Raw genomic sequence first — 21,725 nt, forward strand, 5'->3', positions numbered from 1 at the left:
ATTTTGCAACGCTAAGTACCCCTCATTAAAGAATGAATGTATTTTAACAAGAATCAAATTATTTTATTTTATTATTATTTTTAATTATTGCTATTATTTATTAGTATATTTTATACTATTATATTATATTGTATGTTATTATTATATTATATATTATCATTATTATTATTATTTACTATTTATTATTATTTAATTATTATTTTAATAATTTAATTATTATTAATTATTATAGTTAATTATTTCGGGGGATGTGAATCCTGGATGTGACCCTGAATCTGAATATTTGTTTTCTTTGATAAAGGCTTCCGGGTGGGAAGCCAACACATTCGGAAGTTGATTATTTTTGATGGAAAACAAAATTGTTTTGTTTTTCACTGTTACTAGAAAAATATACCCTCTTTTCGATATTTTCATTTACTTTTAAATGTAAATATTAAGGCAGTGTGGTCTAAGAAATTATTCTTTGAAGATGCGATTTCCGGCTAAGATAAATGGAGTTTTATTGGAAACTAAATCAGACAGATTAATGCTTTTGGAGGTCTGTGAGGAATTAATAGAGGCTAGAAACTAAGCCCTTTTGTATCAGTAACTGAAATAAACGGAGAGAAATAACTAATGGTGAGAAATTAAAGGTTAATTCCGCCATTAATGGAAGCGGCTTAACGATCACGAGAAATAAACTTCCACCCGTATAAGAAAATTACTGAAAGGATAAATGAGCGATTTTGTTTCTAGTGAAATTAATTTTTAAGGGGTAATTTTATTATCAGCTAGGTTAGGTTGACAGTAGTGAGAACCAATAATTGTTTTCTCAAGGTAACTAAACCACTACCACCAATAATTAACTGCAGCACCAAGCCACCTAAGGCTGTAAATCTATCTATCATTTGAGTCACAGGTCTATTATTTACATTAACCACTCCGGTGGCATACATTGGGGAGGGGAAGGGGGACATGTGCCCCCGGGTTTTGCCTCCCCCAAGATTTTGAAAAATACCCTTTTCGAGGGTATTTTCAATGAAAAAGGTTTTTTGGTTATTGAAAAAAGAATAAAAAACAACAGGATTTTGAAAAATACGTGCCCTCTCTCCCACCTTCGGAATCTTTGTGAATCTTCACTATTCAACCACCCCATTTAGCTTCCCTGTCAATTTAATCATCCTATCAATAGTAATAGAATTGACCACTAGATAAACATAGCTCCCCCAATCAAGCTTAGTGTAGTGGAAAATTCCTTTCAGAAGCTGTTCTTTGAAGAAGGATGTACGCTCTCTAAACACTGGGCAATTTGATAAGGTTTTCGTTTTATTAAAACTTCTTTTGAAGAATATATTATGCAGGGTATAGTTTTGAAATTTCAGGCTTGCAAATTTTCCCTGCGTTTAATAAACTTATTTCAAAAAACCTTTCCACAAATTCTCGAATGTCTTTGAAATCTATGCTAATCTTTAAGAAGATTCGTAGTTAGTTTTGCTCTTGCATTTGAAAGTAATAAAAGGCTACCTGTCATTCAATAATGTGACTACTCTTCTTCAAAAACTTACTAATCTCTTTCAGTAATAGTAATTTTTATCAATTAATTAATTTAGTTAAAATCTAAAAATAGGTGAAACTTTCAAAGTATTCCCTAGCTTTTTTTTTGTTACGATTTATGTTTTTTCTTGAGAACGAGAATTTAGGGAAAGGCCTTGAAATAAGAGTAATTATTGTACTCTATTTAACTGTTTTTTGTCTATATCCATTTCAATACCAGTCTGCTTAATTGGTTTAAATATTCAAAACATCCGATAGGGAATATTTTCAATATATATGTATATTTATATATATATATGAATATATATATACATATATGAATATATATATGAATATATATATATATATATATACATATATACATATGTATATATATTCTGTTTTTTCGCATAGAATCTAAACATGTAATATTTATGGTTATTACTACTACTACTACAATTAACAACACGAAATCACTGCAGCACGAAGCCGCCTGAGGTCAACACAGCTACGCATGCTCCTCCTCCAACCCAATCTATTTGAAGCCTCCCTCTTTACACCCTCCTAAGAAGTTCCCATTTATTTGAAATTCCATTTTCTCTTTCCCTTAAGACATTCTCCAAGTTCCCATTTCCCTTAAGACATCCTCCCACTTCATTTGGGGATCACCTGTTTTTCATTTGGCCCTAGATTTTAAGATAATTGCCATTTAAAACTTTGAAGCTCACTTCTAGTGTTCATTGAAAATGGATAATCCCCTCGTAAACGTATTGCATTGTCTTTTAAACTACGACAGATGGACATTGAAAATTCAAATATTTTTATCAATGCTTGTTTTCTAATATCGACTTCTAAGTCTTTATAGTGGATCCCCCTTAGGTACCTTGTATAAGAACTAAACGAAACAATAGGGAAATCCTAAAAATCGTAAGGCATCTGAAGGCGAAGAGTGGGGTCTGCATATACCACTTGTGACCATGACCACTTTTTATACATGCTTTACTTTAGTGAATTATGAACCCTGCCTTTTCATAGTTGAAAGTGATAGGAGATATAGAGGAGTAATAGTTGAAAGTGATAGGAGAGGGACTACCGCCCCTCTCACGCCCACCATTTCCCCAAACACATCCAATCAAAATTTTGAGATAGCCATGTTCTTTAACGTAGTAGAAAGTTCTGGAAATTCGGTCTTAGAGGATGACAACCACCCTAACAGACCGTAGGGTAAGAATTGTAATTTATACCCCGGGGGCATATAAGGTGTTTATAGAAAGCGTTGTCGTTTGCAAAAGGGCTTATTCGATTGGAAATCGAAAGGCCTAGTGCCTTTTTTAATAGTCGAAAGTGATTGGAAGGCTTGACTTTTTTATAGTAAAGATCGAGGTGGGTATAATGTATTATTATTTGTTGTTGTTCTTGTTTAGACCAGGGCACTTCGTATCGAAGGAGTTGTCGTGGGAACTTCGAAAAGGGCTAATTCGATTGAAAATAGAAAGGGCTGATGCCCTTCTTAATAGTCGTAAGTGATTTGAGGGCAACTAATCCCCCTTCCACTCCCTAATTGTCGATAAAGATTAGGACTAATCCTGAATAAAAATGGCATACACATTTGTCTTTGAATTTTGCTAGATAACCGTTTTTGAATTTAATTTGACTTTGCCAAACGTACCTAAGCATGTTTTTATAGTTGAATCAAAGAAAAAAGAGAAATTACTGCCCTATATTCCCGTATTAAAAAGTATACTTTAATTCCATTTACGTATTCTTTTGAAATCCCGCTTTCTAGGGCTAGGTGGAGATGGCTAAGGAACGTTCTGCGGATGAAGGATGACAGATTGCCGAAGATTGTCCTTTTCGGCCAATCCTCTAGGTCCAGACGAAAAATAGGCCGCCTCCGGTTGGGGTGGGAGGATGTCGTAAGGAAAGATTTAAGGGAAGTTCGAACTTCCTAAGAGGGTGTAAAGCAGTGCTTTCATTTCTACTATATTTTAGAGTAGACTGCTTTATTTTGAATGTTTATCCTCTAATATTTCTATACCTACTGTAGCACTTTATTTCTACTTTAAGTTTGGATCTTCCACTTTTTTCCTTGCTGAGCCTATGAATTTTTGTTACGGAAATAGGAATTTTCGACACAACGGCTGGATTTCGGCAAAAGCGATTGACAAACGTTCTTGTTTTGTCAGAATTGGATAGACCCGCGAAATTTGAAACAAAATAACCAACGTAGAAGGACCGACGTGTTAGACAAATACACATAGAAGCACCTATGCACATTACCGATGTTACTTGCTTGAAAAAGAAGTACTAGAAGTTGTGACGAGCCTTACTGACAATTTCATGGTAAAAGACTATGTGAAGCAAATTAAATCTGTTAAGTCTGTGAACCTTAAAAGAGAAGAGTTCTTCTTACCCGCCTCTAAGGTTTACCTGAGACCAGAAGCGATCGCCCGTCTGTTTTCCTTACAAGGAAAAGATACAAACTTCACGAAGAAATGCGAGAGCATCAGGGGGATTGCCCAGAAATTATATATTGAAGCTGTGTCCCAGCTAATTGACCAATTTGCATTTAATCACGACATTTACAACTTTCTAGAGATTGTAGACCCAAAAGTCGCATCGGATGGTGATATTCTAATCGTTGCGGCCTTTTCTGCCAAAAGTTCGGGAACCCCTCGTGGGATTTTTGACTGGTTGAAAAAGAGTGACGGGCATTGATGCTGCTTAGTCCAGACGACAGTTCGATCAGGGGTGGAACCCCGATTGATTTTTGGAACTGGGTGGCGTCCATCAAGACGCAAAGTAGAGTGATAAAATTCACTAGCGTTTTTCATGTCATTCGGTTTATTTTTGAACTTCCCTGCTCAATTGTCGTTGTGGAAAGACTTTTCAGCGTTTTCAGCGTTCAGGGGTATTAATCTTAGTATTTGGTGTTTTCTCTTAAACCTTATTATTTGGTAATTCTCATTAAATTTTTCTAAATACAGTTTAAAGTGCGTCTACATTCGGCATTTTCTTGAAAACTGGGAGGCAAGTAGCAGTTTACACTATTTAAAATCGAATAATATAAAAGATCAAAACGCAGGCGCTGTACTTAAATCAAGCTTTAAGTGATTCATTTTTGCTATTACACTCTGATACAAATTAACAACTCAATATAAAAAAAATAAAAAAAAAAAAATAATGCGTGAAAAAGCGACCGATTGGATATCATTCATGCCAATCCTTCGTACCAATTCAAATAAAAACGAGGGTGTTGCAAAAGTAGTAATAGAGAAGGAAAAAATAATGGCAAAGACAAACATAAATAAAATATATTCATGTGGTACAGGATTTGAGATCTGGACCCGGAATCTATAAATCTAAACCGAACTTGTCGATAAATACAAAGCATTGTTTTAAACGTAAAAAGAAGGTGTTCTGGTAAACATAAAAGGTCTTAAATTATAAAATAAGTTGTTTTGAACAAATTCTATTAAAAGTTAGCCTAATGAGTTTGACATAGTGGCATGAATAATAGCCTAAAAATAGGAACAATCGTAGATATATCGCTATTGAGAATAGGGGTTTCTACGGATTATCCACCATTCTCTTAGAGATTGAAAAAATTCGAAGTGGAAACACTGGTAATATATCGGAAGAATCAATTTTGTTAACATTCCTGTTCAAATAGAAAGCACGAAAACATAGTTACTTCCGGATTGTGTCCTACTATAATTCTACTCTTTTTTTCGCACTTAAATATTTATTCCCACATTAGTGGAATTGAAGCACTATTGTAAAGAGGGAGGCTTTGAATAGATTGGGATGGAGGAGAAGCGTGCGTAGCTTTGTTGGCCTCAGGTGGCTTGGTGGAACAGTGATTTGTTAGTAGTAGTAGTTGTATTCTTTTGACGTATTTTCGATGGCCAATCATTCCTTATTCCTTATTTCTGTAGACAAAAATGAACGTGCTTTTTTACAACTGAGTTAACTAATGTTGAGGGATCAATCGTGACAAATAATGGAAAAATAGCTCGGCCTATTTAAACCTGATTGGTTCTTTAGTGAACAGTATTAAGCCAGTAAAAAGAGCATATAGATCAGTAGTCGCAACGTTTTCTACAATTAAACTCTCTGTTTTTGTGTAAATAAACAAACACTTAAAAAGAAAAAATTTGGAAACGTTTACAATTGTGTGTTAAGTTCATAAAAATTAAAACAGAGATGTCTTCTTTTTTAACTTTCTCCTTCATTTATTTTTATCGACTTGATTGATTTGGCCTCTGAACGGATTCATTCCCTTAGAAATTGGTATTTTAATACCTATGATATACCTATTTAATACAATAAATTTATATTTTGAAACCTAGGAGGGGATTTGTTTTTAAAATCTAACTTTTTTTTCATTGAAAATACCTAAAAGGCATTTTTCAATATAAAAGTAGAAAAAGAGGTTTCAAATCTAGGGGCTTTGCAAATGGCCACCCTCCCTTCCCTAGCCATATCTGGAAGTTGTATTTGTGGACTATTTAAATTTTAATTTAGTAAAATTTATATGTGAAATTAGCATAATTAGTACAATTTACTTAATAAAATTACTTTAAAAAAACCTAATTAATCTTTTATTTTTGAATTGAAGTGCGTGACATTTTGCTAAATTAGTCAATTAAAAGTCAATTATTTAATCCATAAAAAGAAACAAAAGAATTCGTGACTACTTCTTTGTTGCGTGTAGCAGTTAAATTTATTTTATTCAGAGAGGTAGTTTTTTTATATAAGAAACGAGCCAAGAATTTCCTTAAATGGGCTAGCACGGAAGAAAATCCATTGTTTAGGAAAGAGTTTACTCTTCTGGGCAAATACTTTAAAAAATTTATGAGTCCTAGGGGGGGGGGGGCTTGACCTGCCTGTTCCTCCTCTCTGCATTGACCCCACTTGTTGCAATATCTTTACATATCGACGAGCACACTTTACATCCTACGAGCAAGCGGGTGGATTTCTTCTTGTAAAAATTGCGAAATGGTAGAACTTCTGTTTGGCCCCCTCCCTTTTCAAAGAATCCAACCTGTGTTTGTGTAGAAATAAAATTTCTGCTCAAATAAATATTTATTCGTTTTAACTCGCAAATAGGCACTACTTTCTGGACGCACTAAAACATGAGCAGGTCTACTAATAAATTATATGTAATTTTTGTATTTGTAAAGGATTTTTAATTACTTTGCAAGTTTTAAATTTAAAGTCAAATTCATAAATTGTACTTCAAATTTTAAATTTAATAAGAAAAGTGAATTTCGTAAAGTATTTGTAAGTCAACCCAATAAGTTTAAAGCCAAGAGGCTTGTCATGAAAAAAGACTGTTGTTTTTTTTACTAAGGATAAAACTTGGTTTCTTTTAGAAAATAAATGTTTACTCTTTTTAACTATTAAGTATTTTAGATATTTAATTATTATAGATATTGGGTATGAATATTTACGGTACTCTGCTAAAATCCAGGACACACGAAAGAAAGGCCGCATCGAAATCTCAAAGCCGCTATTGATAAACAGGTTTCCGCTGCATAGTGAGATATTGCTCACTCCGTGAGAAAGATTTAAACTTTAGTTTTTTGAGGTTTAGGGGGACTAAAAGGTAGATAGGTTAGGTTAGCTAAGCTAGATTAGTCTATGCATTTAATATATGCTCTGCTTTATCCCCCCTCCCCCTAATGCGCAAATATATAGCCCAAATTTGTTCATAAACTATTATATTTTCATCCTATTTTGTTTTATTTCATTATTATTAACCAAAATTCACTTCTCGCATGAGTACTGGATTTTAGAACAGTGCCATATTTACTTTAGATATAGATATTTACATGTAGAAATCCTTTCACCTCCTGCCGGCAGTCAAATTGGTGATTTGGTGGAAGTAGAAGGATACAAGCGGCAGCCTGATGCTGTTTTGAACCCCAAAAAGAAGATCTGGGAAACAGTTGCTCCAGACCTGAAGACGAATGAACAAGGTGCTGCCACGTATAAAGGGGTCCCGTTATTTATCCCAGGGAAAGGGACTGTCATGTCCCAGACTTTAAAGGGGGTGCAAGTTAAATAATTTTGTCATGAGAAATTCTTGAAATAAATCGAGGCATGCTTTCAAAGATATATTTTAAACGTTTTGGAGGGTACTGAGAAAATGTTGGCTCTTCAGAGGTGGCACGTACGTAGGTTGACTGCCTTCAGGGTTGTGCCCCTAGGGGTAATGGTTTTTTCGTTTTTCTCCGTAATGTTTTATAATTTATCCATTTTATTGTTTCTTCATATTTAATCCTCCCCCCCCCCCCCGAAATGAATTCAGGCATGTGTCATTAAATCTTTAGCCAAACATATGAAATTTACAAAATAATAAAGGGAGAAGATTAAATAAGAAGATAGGTTTTGCTTTGACTGTAATGCCCAATAATGTAGTGACCAAATTTCCCCAAATTGTTCGTGTTTGTTGATACTTTTGGGCATGGAGAATACGGTCATTTACACTGTAGTAGGGATTAGGTCAAGTTAGGTTTTAAAAGACTATATAGTATTGAATAGCTGAAACTGTCTTATGAGAAAATATTTTCGTTTAATACTGATCCAAGAATAACAACTATTATTTTGGTTCGTCTTGAGTTTATTGTAAAATCAAATCCGGGATTATTTCGAAAAAGTGCTTGAAACACCTCGAAAATGGTTCCGTGTTTTATTATCTATGTTATATAATTAGTACTGTCGGAAACTGCCAGCCAGCTAACAGATAATCTGAAAAATATGACATGATGTTGTAGAAGGGGTATTAGTTTTCCAGGAGAGCGGAGACCTTTACGAGCAGATCAGTCAGTTGGTTCTTGGTTGCTTACTAGAGAGCATGCATTTTTTCGATTTTTGCTTATAGGCAATATATTTTATAATTATTATAGATATTGGATGCACTCAGGAGTCATCATTAAAAGTTGACAAGTTCTACATGGGGTTTTGTAAATGTAAACTGTTTCGTCTCGCTGGAACTCTAGGGAAAAGTTTTTTTTTTTTGGGGGGGGGGTAAGGGGACTCGGAATTTCGGGGGAGGTAGGCAAACTTTTTTTTGGGTGCAAGTATGCGCTGCGGCATTTTTCCTTTTTTATGCTTGCCTTCCGACAAGCTCTTTGGCTTGTATGCAATAAATTTCAAAATTTATTATACCAGTAAAAAATTCCAATATTTGGAAGTTTTTGACGCATTTAATTCCTAATTGTATTTTTAAGAAGTTGGTTTTGAAATTCTAAGTGCAAATTTCAAAATTTATTATACCAGTAAAAAATTGCAATATTTGAAAGTTTTAGCATTTGATATATCAAATCCATAATTTTGTTTTTAAGAAATAGATTTTCAATTCCAAGTACAAAAATTGAACCCCAGCCACTTTGGTGCCACCAATTTTATTGCGTTCCGTGGACAATTTTTGGGTGCAGAACTCAGATGGCCAGTAAAACTCGTCCATCAGATATAGTTTTTCAATAAGTTATATTTATCATTTTATTTTTTAACTGAAATAGTTATCACTGTAGTGCTATTTCTGTAGCTTTCGACTGAAAGTTAAAAATAAAAATTAGAGTTATATATTTATTTCAGAAAGTAGTTATATACGCGTTCAACAGTTATCATCTAAGAACAACTTTCTAGTACAGAGTTTACATGGAAAGTCTTGCTGAAGACTCTAGCAAATCGACCAACGTGTGGCTATTCCATCGTCCTTGATATTCATCTTCCATAATTTAGTTTCGCTTTTGAATTTTTGTCCCTTTACGGTCAAATACGTTTTCTAGAAAGCAATCTAAGTCGTTGTTAGGGTGATAAAATTGTATGTTCATGGTGCGACCGAGAACACTAAGGTTTGAAAGCAAAGTTTCTACCGATTTCGTGTATTGCTTTGTCTTATTGTTTCTAAGATAATTCTGCACTATTTAAACAAATAAACACAAATTAACAGGCATTATTAAATTCAATTTCCTTTATTAATGTTGTAGATCGGGGACCTTTGATAAGCTGCAGCAAATTTGAGGACTAATAAATAGGTTAGTTTTAATTTTTCCGTAGAAATCCAATGCGTGTTAAGTAACCAAGGTAAAGTCTACCTCGATTTGAAGCTTTGCAAATTGTTTGGGAGAGGGAGAGAATAACACCTTTTTATAAGTCTTTGCCCAAAATAACAACTTTTATTAGAAAAACTATTTCCTTGTTCATTGTACCAGCTAAGGAATTATACAAATTGACAAAGATTGTCCTTTTCGGCCAACCGTCTAGGGCTAAACGGAAAGCAGGTTGTCCGTGGTTGGGGTTGGAGAATGTCATAAAGAAAGATTTAAGGGAACTGGGACCGTCCTGGGAGGGTGTAAAGAGGGAGGCTTTGAATAGGTTGGGATGGAAGACGAGCTACGTAGCTATGTTTGCCTCAGGAGGCTTGGTGCTGTGGTGAATTGTTAGTAGTAGTAGTAGGTAGACCTGTTACAGCTTGTTGAAATCAAGGATTCGTCAATCTGTATGATTGGGGGCCTAAATATAGGTCTTGGCTCCAAACTCACCCTGACTCCTCCGCCCCCAAATTTTATATACACACTGGGAAGATGACAAAAAGGAAAATAAGGATGATCCATCTCCTTTGATTCATGAGCATTCGGGATTATTTTGAGAATACTTAGAGAATAGACAATGAATTCCAATCATTAAAAATCATTAATTCGGAAGTATGACTGTCCAAAATCAAATATATTATGTATATATTTCAAAAACGGTGTCTATTATCCACCTGCGTATGTATTCAAGGGTTTCCTAGGTTGCTGATTGCAAATCCGAGGGTAATATAAATATACAGAAGTCCAAAACCAAAGTATATTAATGTCATATTACCAGAACGGTGTTGGCTGAGTTGGTGTTTAAGCATCTTTCAGTTCAGTTCAGTTTATTTTATTTAACATTAAAAATATATTTAACTAATATTCCAATACCCGCCCCAAGAAAGATACAAAAAAGCACTTCCGACTGGGCGGGTACATAAAACTCATCTACTAACTAATAAATAACTATAAACAAATGAACAACAAATAATAATAAAAAAAATAAAAAAAAACACTTGCGACTGAGCGGGTAGATACAACTCATCTACTAACTAATAATCAACTATAAAAAACAAAATAAAAAACTATGAACCTTGACTTAACAAATATTTTTTCAATTTATTTTTAAATAAACCCAGGTGTTCAGCCACCCGAATGCTCTCAGGAACAGAGTTCCACACATTAGTCCGGAAAATCTAGTATGGAAACCGGCCCTGGTGCCCCTTCTATTCGGAACAATGAAGTCACTAGCATGACGAGTTTCATAATGATGCAAAGACCTATTGGCACTAAAATAATCCCAAAAAAGCCTCTGGACTAACATTATTCCAGCATTGATAGGCGAAAATGCCTATTTGGTAGTCCCGTAGCTGTCCTACATTCAACACTTGCAACTTATTGAAGCAAGGTGAAGTGCTATGTGCGCCTTAAACATAGCCACTAATAAGACGCACCGCTTTATTTTGAAGAGTGTGAACACGTTTAAAATGCACATAAAAATTTCTTGCCATTAAGTACAGCCATACGAAGTATATGGATTAATCAAAGCATGTTATAAAAGCAATAAAACTCTTTGGGGTAAAAAAAATTATAGAACGAGGAATCACTCCAAGGCCACGTGCAACCTTTGTTGTGACATCACTCTGGCGTTTCCGAAAAATTATAATCAATATGAAAACCTAAGTACCGGACTTCCTGAACTTGAACTACAGGCTTATTATTAAACAGAATTCTACCATAAATATCCCTGGGCTTGCCTACTCTAGAATATACAACAAAATTAGTCTTAGTAACAATTACTGATAACAAACTCAAACTAGTAAAAACATGGAAATTTCTCAAAACACAATTCACTTTCGACACAAGACTATCCAAACAAAGACTAGAAAATGTAACAGCAGTGTCATCAGCCAATGACGTTAAGCAACAATCTGGAAGATAAATACCTCATACTATCCAGATAAACCATACGTGTCGTGTTGCACACCCTACGACACTTGATAAGGGGAAGAAAAAACATCATCAATCATCACTTTAATAGACCTCCCGCACAAATAACTTTCAAACCACTTCAAATTCACTCCTTTAATACTTAAGCATTCCAATTTTTGGAATAAAATTTTAAAGTCTACCGTGTCAAATGCTTTCCTAAAATCAAAAAATACTGTTAGGGGGATTTTAACCATTTTCGAAACAATTGTTTACAAAATCAGCAAGATGAATGGCAGCATGACTAGTGGAATGACCTTTTCGAAGCCCGAGGTGGGTGTCACTGAGTAGGCTATGTTTCATGAGATGGTCATATAGACGGCGATGAATCACTTTTTCCAAAATTTTTGACAATAAAGGCAGTATCGATATTGGTCTCCACTTTCCAGCATCTGACCTGGTACCCGCTTTGTAAAGCGGGATAACTTTAGCTTGCTTCAACGCTTCTGGAAAGGTCCCCGTTTCTATAGATAAGTTGATGACATGGATAATGCATGGTAGTGTATACATTAACACAGCTTTAAAAGTTCTCAGATTCACGCCATCTATCCCAGCAGAATTCGATTTTATATTTTTCACTATTTTAACCAGTTCATCACTTGTGCACTTTTCAAACTGGAACTCAACAGTATCTCGACGATAGTCCACGAATTCTTCGCTAAGAAAATATTCCCTGTCACACCTTACATTCTCTTAAACAGACGAGCCAACCTGAGAATTAAACTGGCCAAAATAATTCGCCACTACATTTTTATCACTTACATAACTTTCATTTATATCAATGGAAGGCGATTGACTACTTTGCCGATTTCTCATAAACTCATTAATAACCTGCCATGTGGCTTTGGTATCTCCCTTGCTATCAGAAAACGTTTCTTCAAAATACTTTTTCTTTGCTTGCCTTCTCATGCTGTTCACCTTATTTCTCACTAGCTTGAATTCTGCAAACCCAGCGTCATCCTGACTATTAAGAGATTGCTCATATAAAGAGTTCCTTTTTTTTTATCTTGTCTATTATTGTCTCCGTAATCCACGGCTTGCGGGGATCATCCCTCTTTTTTTTAGTCAAACGCAAGGGGCATGTTTTCTCATAAACCGGTTGGAAAATATACATGAACTGATTATACGCAAGAGGAGAATCACCAGAATTTTCAAAGACCGAGTTCCACTTGATACAGCTCAACTCATCAGCAAGACTACTCAAATTTTGCTTTTTCAGCTCACGTGTCAGTATTTTCTTAGCCGGGATACGTCGTTTTCTAAGACACGTTATACGAGCATACCGGGAGATGATCCGAGCCTGGATATATATATCACATCTGAGCTAGGTCCCACGAAAACGTTATCAATTAAGGTCGCAGAATGACCTCTGAGGTTGCTGATATTTCCATCAGAGTTGGTGTTTAAGCATCTTTGAGGTTGCTGATTATAAATCTACGGCTGGGTCTGGAATTATAATTTTAGCCCAACCATTGTCTGTGACATCCTTAGCAAGGGACCCAAATTGTGCAAGGGGACCAAGTTAAAGCAAAGGCTTCCTTCGAAATAAACCTATCAAACAGTTCGTGGTAACGAACTGTAAGTAAGGAGCGACCCGGCTCAATGGTAACCGAAACTCTAGAAAACGGGTTTTTGATACCAATAGATACATCAAAAGAATCAGATTTCAATGCTGATTTCAAATATATAACTTTCATCAAGTTTAGTGTGGAATTTTGCATTTTTTGCCAGAGGAAAGATCACGGATGCGTGATTATTTGTTTTTTTTCCCCGGGATGATCGTATCGATCCAGTGGTCCTAGAATATCGTGAGAGGGCTCATTCGGCCGGAAATTAGAATTTCTAGTCTTCTTTTTAAGTAACCAAAAAAATGGAGGGCAACTAGGCCCCCTCCCACACTTATTGTTTTCCCAAAGTCACCCGATCAAAATTTTGAGATAGCCATTTTGTTCAGCATGGTCGAAAATCATATGTCTTTTAGGATGACTTAATCCCCCGAATTCCCCAGAGGGAGGGCTAAAAGTTATGAACTTTACCCAATGTTAACATATAGTATTGGTTATTGGGAAGTATACAGAAGTTTTCAGGAGGGTTTTTTTTCTGGTAGTGGGGGGGGGGGGGGGTCGGGGGTTATGTTGCAGGATCTGTTCATGAAGGACGTTTTCATGGGGGAAGGGAAATTGCCATGAAGGGGGCGCCGAACTTGCCAGCATTATTTATTGGTTATTGAGAAGTATACAGACATTTTCAGGAAGGATTTTTTTCTGGAGGGGGGGGGCTAGAGGAGGGGGTTACTCTGGAGAATCTTTCCGTGGAGGATGTTTCTTTGGGGTAAGGGACATTTCTTTGAAGGGGGCGCCGGATTTCCAAGTATTATTTAAGAAACGATCAGAAATTAAATAAAAAAACAAGTTTTTTCAACTGAAAGTAAGAAGGAACATTATAACTTAAAACGAACAGAAATTATAACGTATGTGAAAGGGTTCTCCCCCAAGTCAATACCTCGCTCTTTACGCTACAGTTTTTTTAGTGCTTTCAAAAGAGCTATCTATTCTAATTAAACGGCCTTTGTGATTCAGGGGTTTGTGGATCAAAATTTTTTTTAAATTTTAACGTAAAGAGCGTGGTATTGAATAAGGGTATAACCCCCTCATATACGTAATAACATATACGTAATAAAAAAACAATAAAAAAAACAAGCGATACGGCTCAATAGTTATCGAAACTTTTAAAAACGGAATTTTCATGTCAATTAATGTATCAAAAGAATGTGTTTATAATGCTGATTCTAAATATATAAATTTTATTAAGTTTATTATTACTCATCAAAGGCTACGAGCCTGAGAAAATTTACCCGGTTTTTTAAAGAGGGGGGAAACATACCCTACAAGTGAAAGAATTTTAATGAAAATCACACCGTCAGATTTAGCGTATCAGAAAACCCTATTACATAGGTTTCAAGCTCATATCTGCAAAAATCTGCAACTTTGTATTTTTTGCCAGAAGAACAATATACGAATATAGAAGTTAGTTACGTAAGTTAATTTGTAAATTACGTCATAACCAAATTTAGAGACATCCATTTAGTAAAAGAAAAGTAAAATTTTTATGCAAATTTTGTTTACTTATTCAATGACGGTGAGCCAAAATAAAAGCTGCATTAACTAAAAAACGATCAGAAATTAAATAAAAAACAGGTTTTTTAAACTGAAAGTAAGGAGCGACATTAAAACTTAAAACGAACAGAAATTATTCCGTAAATGAAAGGGGCGGTCCCCACCGCAACGCCTCGCGCTTTACGCTAAAGTTTTACTCTGTGTCACAACTTTATTTTTTAAAACAATAAAAACTTTAGCGTAAAGAGTGAAGCGTTGAGGAGGGGACAGCCCCTTTCATATACGGAATAATTTCTGTTCGATTTAAGTTTTAATGTCGCTCCTTACTTTCAGTTTAAAAAACTTGTTTTTTTATTTAATTGGTAAAGAACATGCACCACCAAAATAAATCTATATGCTCCTTCTGATATATGTGATGCAATATCTGAACACAATTTACAGGGTTACCTTTACTTCAAGGTCAGAGGAAGATTAAATTTGGTGCGCGCTCCTTACCTTCTCCATCTTATAACACTAAACAAACCCCAACTATGATTCTGTATGCCTCCGGTTCTGGTATCTTTGGGCCTACGACCTTCTTTTAACGTACTTCCTTGCCTCACATCTCCTGGTGTAAACAATGGCCCCTCTGAGTACTGTAGCCAGTGGTGGCAACTGGGGAGGGAGCGGTTAGTTAGTTACCACACTAGATGTTAAAAATCCTTTTTTTATTCTCATTGAAAAAAATAAGAATAAATGAAATTGCACCCCCCCCCCCCCGCAGATATCGAAAAATGCCTGTTTTTGTATCTTCATCAAGAAAAACGAAAAAATATTTCCCCCTCCTTTAATTTTTGTAAATAATTGCCCCTAACCTTAGCCCCAATAGAATATGGATACCTTCAATTGAGAACCAGTGTTAGACCTGCACGTAGGTGGAGATACGCCTTCGAGCCCTTGTCACTCCCAAAATCTTAAAGCTGTTACGATTTTCCACATAATTTCCCATACTTTTTCCATAATATTCATTTGTTTTTTTTTTGTAAGCACCTTGTTTTATATATGATATAATATCTGAACAAAATCTACTGTGTTATCTATTTTCAAAGGGAAATTATCGTTTCTTGCGTAAGAACAAATTCAGAAAGCGGAAAGAAAGCAAAAGAAGGAAATTCACTTGATAAGGAAACAGGAAACCGTTGAAAGGCTGTTACAAAAGTAAACTGACTTGTAGGGAAATTGAAGTAGGCTCGAAAGTACAAAGATTGACAGAGGCTTGAACTTATCTGAACTTCAACATAGTTTTCTTGAGTGGGGAGCGAAACAAAACATGCCAAAGGTATTCCTGGTAAGTATCATCTACAGAGGAGGCTTTTCTATTAAGAGTTGACTGTTATTCCAAAATCTTAGAAAAAAAAGAATAGTGGTGTCATGTTGGTTACATGACATTAATTTAAAATGGAATACAGACACCAAGCGTCTTAGTGAGCTCCTGGTGCTTTTTGAAGCAGGCGAAAATAGTTATTTTGGTCTGTTTTCTCAACTCGGTGGTCTATTGCCACCGTTGATTGCCACTATTCCTGTTACAAATGTGGAAGCTGTTTACTTGCTCCTGCATTTCACCGCTTCTTTTGCATTATCTTGTGTCTATAAAAGTGATTAATTTATGGTTGAAAACCAGTTTTTTATATATCCGATCCAAAAATCAGACATCTGATGAATCTCTGCCAGTGGCTTCAAGGGTGGTTGGGCAGTGGTCGTGTTCACCCCTAGATTTTGAAAAAACCTTTTTCGGCACTTTCATTTAAAAACACATTTTTGGTAATTTCGTTCAAAGAATTGAAAAAACCACTGATCGCCTCCCCCCAGATCTTAAAAAGTTCATTATGCCTCCCCCCCAAATTTAGCGAATTGAAGCCGCTTACCTCTGCTGTGATTTGGCATTTTCACACCAGTAGGAAAAAAATAAGTCGTTTCCAACGTGGCTACCCACTGTCTAAGCCATTGAGATTCCTAATTGATTAGCTTCACTTCTTAACGACAATTGTAGATACGTATTATGATGTCCACGCACTTTGAATTTTTATTTCTAAAAGTCCCTTAAATTTGTTTTCAAAATACAATTTCACTATTAAGACTAATTTCGATAATATTTACCATATCTGAGTGAGCTAGAAATGACAATTCATTCTCACTTGTCAGTTGTTTTTAAAACGCTTATTTTAATTTGTGGTTACTATTGGTCGTTGGTCGCGTATTTTTAATTTTGGTTAAAATGGGTTGCAGCCGGTAAAAACGCGGCAAACCTGATATGGGAAATTTTTGGTATATTTATAACAAAAATGGCAAAATATATTGCTCAGTGGACAAAAAATAATTTTTTGGAAGCTAATTTAGTTAACTTTTTACTGCAATTTACGTAAGATAATACCGACAAAAACTTAAATATCTTGATTGGGGCTTTTTCCCCCACTAAATTTGATATATTTTTATAAATTTTGTTCAATGTCTGAGTTACGTCAAATCGCTTTTACCTAGTCAAAATTTTGCATGTTAAATGCCACTCTTCTAACTTTCTTTAATACACAATTTTGTGTATTAATACTGGCTCAATGATGTTGCGCTTACCGGTTTTTGAATTTTGAAGCAAAAAAAGTCTTTGAGACGAGTGGAAATAGCTTGATTTCTCTTGCTCTGAGAGCTGGTTTTAGATTTCGAAGATTCTGATAACTGAATGTCGTGTAAAGACAAGAATTTGGATATGATTTTGCTCAAGTTTTCCCATTCATTATCGTTTCTTAGCTTTCAGAATGTCTCGTGTATCCCAGATATCAGTACAAGTGCCTTATAAATTAGCAAACTTTCTGTTTGAAGTTGCTCTGACAAACAATTTACAATGGCTAATACTTTTTTCACTATATGCAAAGTTGAGACAAAAGAGGCCGAGTTGATTTGTTCCAGTAGTCCTTTTGCTTCACTCGCTGTCTCTCGAGCAGAACTATCAGAGACAGTGGTTAGCACAACTACAATAGAATCAAATTTGACCTTAACCATGGAAATAGAGCGGAAATATAGGACAGGACCATACTTTCATTTTTATGTCCTTAGTACTTGAAGAGGAAGCCTATCTTATTGTTCATGACGCATTGCAAGAGTGACAAGGAGCTAAGTGGCTCTTTGCAGCAGTACTGTAAAATTACCACCATCACCCTCCCCCTCCTGCGATCTTAGATAAAATCTTGAAATATGCTTGTTGGATTCAAAGATAGGAAATAGCTTTATTCAATACCCTGTATTTATTCGATAATATGAGGGAAAAAAGTTATGAGAAAAAGGCGAAAAAATGCAAGGAAAAAGAAAATGGGAAAGTTCTTTAATACATTTATTCATTAAAACATTGCTTGTAACCTACACAACTTCTGGCTGCTAAATCTGATTGTAGATTTATAGTTGACATCCTATGCCAGATTTGTAGTCTCTGTTTTATAAGCGTTTTTAAACAATGCTTAAAACAACACATCATTTATTCCAATTCACATTAACAAGTGATGACTTACAACATTATTTACAGTAACAAAAAATGTTAATGGAATTGAATATTGAAATATATTTGTGAGTCACAAATCAAAATACTTTAGCATTTGGCATGTTGCTGGGCAGAATGTACCAATCTTATAGCTCCTTCGTTCCTGTTGCCCCCCTTCTTAACAAGACATTTATCAGTTCGTTAATACCAACTCAAGCTTATTATGCTGAAAGATATATATGTATATATATATATATATATATATATATATATATATATATATATATATATATATATATATATATATATATATATATATATATATATATATATATATATATATATATATATATATATATTCACTTTGATGCAATTATTATCACTTTGATGGATATTGATATTTCTCTGAGGGGAAAGTATAATAATAGCATCCAAAGAAGATATTTGTTTACACCGTAAATTAAAAAAAAAATGAATAAGTAAATAAAGTAGGAAAATCTCGACATCAATGGAGACAAAAGACGCCAGAGTTCTCCGTATCTCGTTTTAAATCTTCAGTTGACGGCATTGGTGGCAGATTAAGCAATTATCCTAACTTATGCTACTAAAATTCTTATTTGGCGGCTGCGTTATTGAAAAATCGACTACGCCAAAATGTTATCTATGTCTTTTTACTTTTGTCATGTGGATTAATTTTTATGCGTGTACAGAAAACTTTCACTTCTCACTTCTTAGAAGAATATGGCAAGGGTAATATTTTCATGTCTAAAAGTATTCTTTGTAGTGCCAAAACATTTCAAATTTGTTTTAAAAAGAGAGGGATGGATTAATAGTTTTCACCAGTTTTTTTCCACAATACAATCAACAAAATGATAAATTTGATGACACGTAAGAAAAAAACAACAGGCAAATGATCTGAAAAATATAGAAACGTGTGGAGACTATTGTAACTCTGGACACCAAATCAGAACTTGAAAGTAGTAAAATTTTGATAAGTTGCTCTGTGATCAAGGGTGTATCCAGGATTTTTGTTGGGGGGGGGGGGGGCTTTATAGAAAAAAAACGCAGGTCCGTCGGAAAAAGCTTTGACATTAATATCCACACTCATCAAATTAATTTGGTAAAACTATTTGGAAACGATGTCAGGAAAAGATTATTTTCAACAGTGGAAGAATACACAGTAGTGAAGTTTTTCTTAAGGCAGTAGCGTGGAGGGAGAGGGGTAAATTTTTCATTTTTCCAATGAAAATACCCAAAATAGCATGTTTCAATGAAAATCCCACCCCCCAATGTGTTTTTCAAAATATAGGAAGGGAAAAAAGAAACAGGGGGACACACCTCTTACCCTCTCCTAAATTGACGACCCTGTTTTAAGGGTATTTTGAAGTTGATCTGATCGTCTGGCTCTAAAATATTCTTCTAACGCTCTTTCGGTAATCGGTGCCATTGAAATGCATGAAAGGGTATTTGACTAGACATTATTCAAGTGCCAATAGTATGATACATTAATTTTTTGTCCATTCTCCAAAATCGAGAAAACTAAAACGAGTTTATATTACATTACCTTCTCGTATGAAAATTAGCAATTCTTACTTGGCATGAATAAATCCCTATGTGAGGGAAGGAAGAGTATTAATGGCACTAAATAAAAAGTCCCTCCTCAAGAATCACTTCGTGACTCAGTAGTATTTTATAACCTATAACCACCGCTCTAGGTGTTGTTTCAGCATCATAGAGTGCTGTTTTGCCCATCATCAAACAGTTCGTGGTAACGAACTGTAAGTAAGGAGCGACCTGGCTCAATAGTAACCGAAACTCTAAAAAACGCTATTTTGATACCAATGGATACATCAAAAGAATCAGATTTTTATGCTGATTTCAAATATGTACGTTTTTAAGTTTAGTCCTACCCATCAAAAGTTACGTGCTGAGTAAATTTGCTAGATTTTCGAAAAGAAGGGGAAATACCCCCGAATCTTAATTAAAATTACACCATCAGATTCAGCGTATCAGATAACCCTACTGTAGAGTCTTCAAGATCCTATCTGCAAAAATGTGGAATTTTGTATTTTTTGCAAGAAGAAACATCACTGATGCATGTTTATGTGTTTTTGTTTTTTTTACAGGGGTAATCATATTGACCCAGTGGTCCTAGGATATCGCGGGAGGGCTCATTCGAACGGAAATTAAAAGTTCTAGTGCCCTTTTTAAGTGACCCCAAAAAATGGAGGGCAACTAGGCCCCCTCCCATGCTCATTTTTTCCCAAAGTCACCCGATCAAAATTTTGAGATAGCCATTTTATTCAGCATGGTTGAGAAATATAAAAACTGAGGATGACTGAATCCCCCACAGACCCCGGTCGAAGGGTTATAAGTTATGAGCTTTGCCCACTGTTGAAATATAGTAGTGGTCAGTGGGGAGTATACAGCCGATTTCAGGGGGGATTTTTTCTGGGAGGGGGGGGTCGGGGGATAAGTAGGAGGGTCTTTTCTGAGGGTTAGTGACATTGCTATGTAGGCGGCGCCAGTTTTCCCAGCATTATTTAAAAAACCAATCAGAAATTAAATAAAAAAACAAGTTTTTCAACTGAAAGTAAGGAGCAACATCAAAAATTCAAACGAACAAAAATTATTACGTGTATGATTGGGTTCTCCCCCTAGTCAATACCTCGCTCTTTAACCTGAAGTTTTTAATACTTTAATAATAGCTATTTATTCTATTTTTAATGGCCTTTGTGATTATGGTGTAATTTTTAAAGAATTTGAACAAAATTCGAAATTTAGCGAAAAGAGCGAGGTATTGACTAGGGGGCGAACCCCCTAATATACATATTAAAAATATATGAATATAGAAGATCGTTACGTAAGTTAAATCGTAAGTTACATATATTTATTACTAATAAAACGTTCGTAAATAAAATTAAAGAACTTTCGAGAAAGCCATTTAACCAAAAATAAGTAAAATTAATATGCAAATTCCGTTTTAATTATTCATGTACGCTTAACCAGAATCAAAACCAGCATTAATTCAAAAACTTTCAGAAATTGAATAAAAAAACAAGTTTTTTTTTTAACTGAAAGTAAGGAGCGACGTTAAAACTGAAAACGAACAGAAATTATTCTGTATATGAAAGGGGCTGTCCCCTCCTCAATGCCTCGCTCTTTACGCTAGAATTTGACTCTTTCTCCCAAATCTGTTTTTTAAACAATCAAAAACTTTAGCGTAAAGAGCGAGGCGTTGAGGAGGGGACAGCCCCGTTAATATACAGAATAATTTCTGTTCGTTTTCAGTTTTAACGTCGTTCCTTACTTTCAGTTAAAAAAAACTTGTTATTTTTATTTAATAGCCTATAACAACCACTGTAGGTGTTGTTTCAGCATCATAGAGTGCTGTTTTGCCCATCATCAAACAGTTCGTGGTAACGAACTGTAAGTAAGGAGCGACCTGGCTCAATAGTACCCGAAACTCTATTTAACGGAATTTTGATACCAATGGATACATCAAAAGAATCAGAT

The 21,725-nt window shown here is 35.0% G+C and overlaps 1 protein-coding gene across 2 annotated transcripts in view; it reads left to right on the forward strand.

The window, feature by feature from the left end:
• The window catches only part of AIMP1 (aaRS-interacting multifunctional protein 1), a 33,969-nt gene extending 26,342 nt beyond the window's left edge, over nt 1-7,627 (forward strand). Inside the window, exons 4-5 of one of the 2 annotated variants that reach the window (XM_089107809.1) lie at nt 2,896-2,899; nt 7,356-7,627. In XM_089107809.1, coding sequence (XP_088963935.1) covers nt 2,896-2,899; nt 7,356-7,585 — 234 coding nt within the window. In that variant the 3' untranslated portion in view covers nt 7,586-7,627. Of the gene's footprint in view, nt 1-2,895; nt 2,900-7,341 lie in introns of both variants that reach the window. The other variant, XM_089107808.1, reaches the window with a different exon arrangement.
• The last annotated feature ends 14,098 nt before the right edge of the window (nt 7,628-21,725 follow it).

Source organism: Artemia sp. Qi Xiang Cuo, unplaced genomic scaffold, assembly GCF_049724085.1.
Source record: "Artemia sp. Qi Xiang Cuo unplaced genomic scaffold, ASM4972408v1 HiC_scaffold_3320, whole genome shotgun sequence".
In the NCBI taxonomy this organism is placed as follows: Eukaryota; Metazoa; Arthropoda; class Branchiopoda; order Anostraca; family Artemiidae; genus Artemia; species Artemia sp. Qi Xiang Cuo.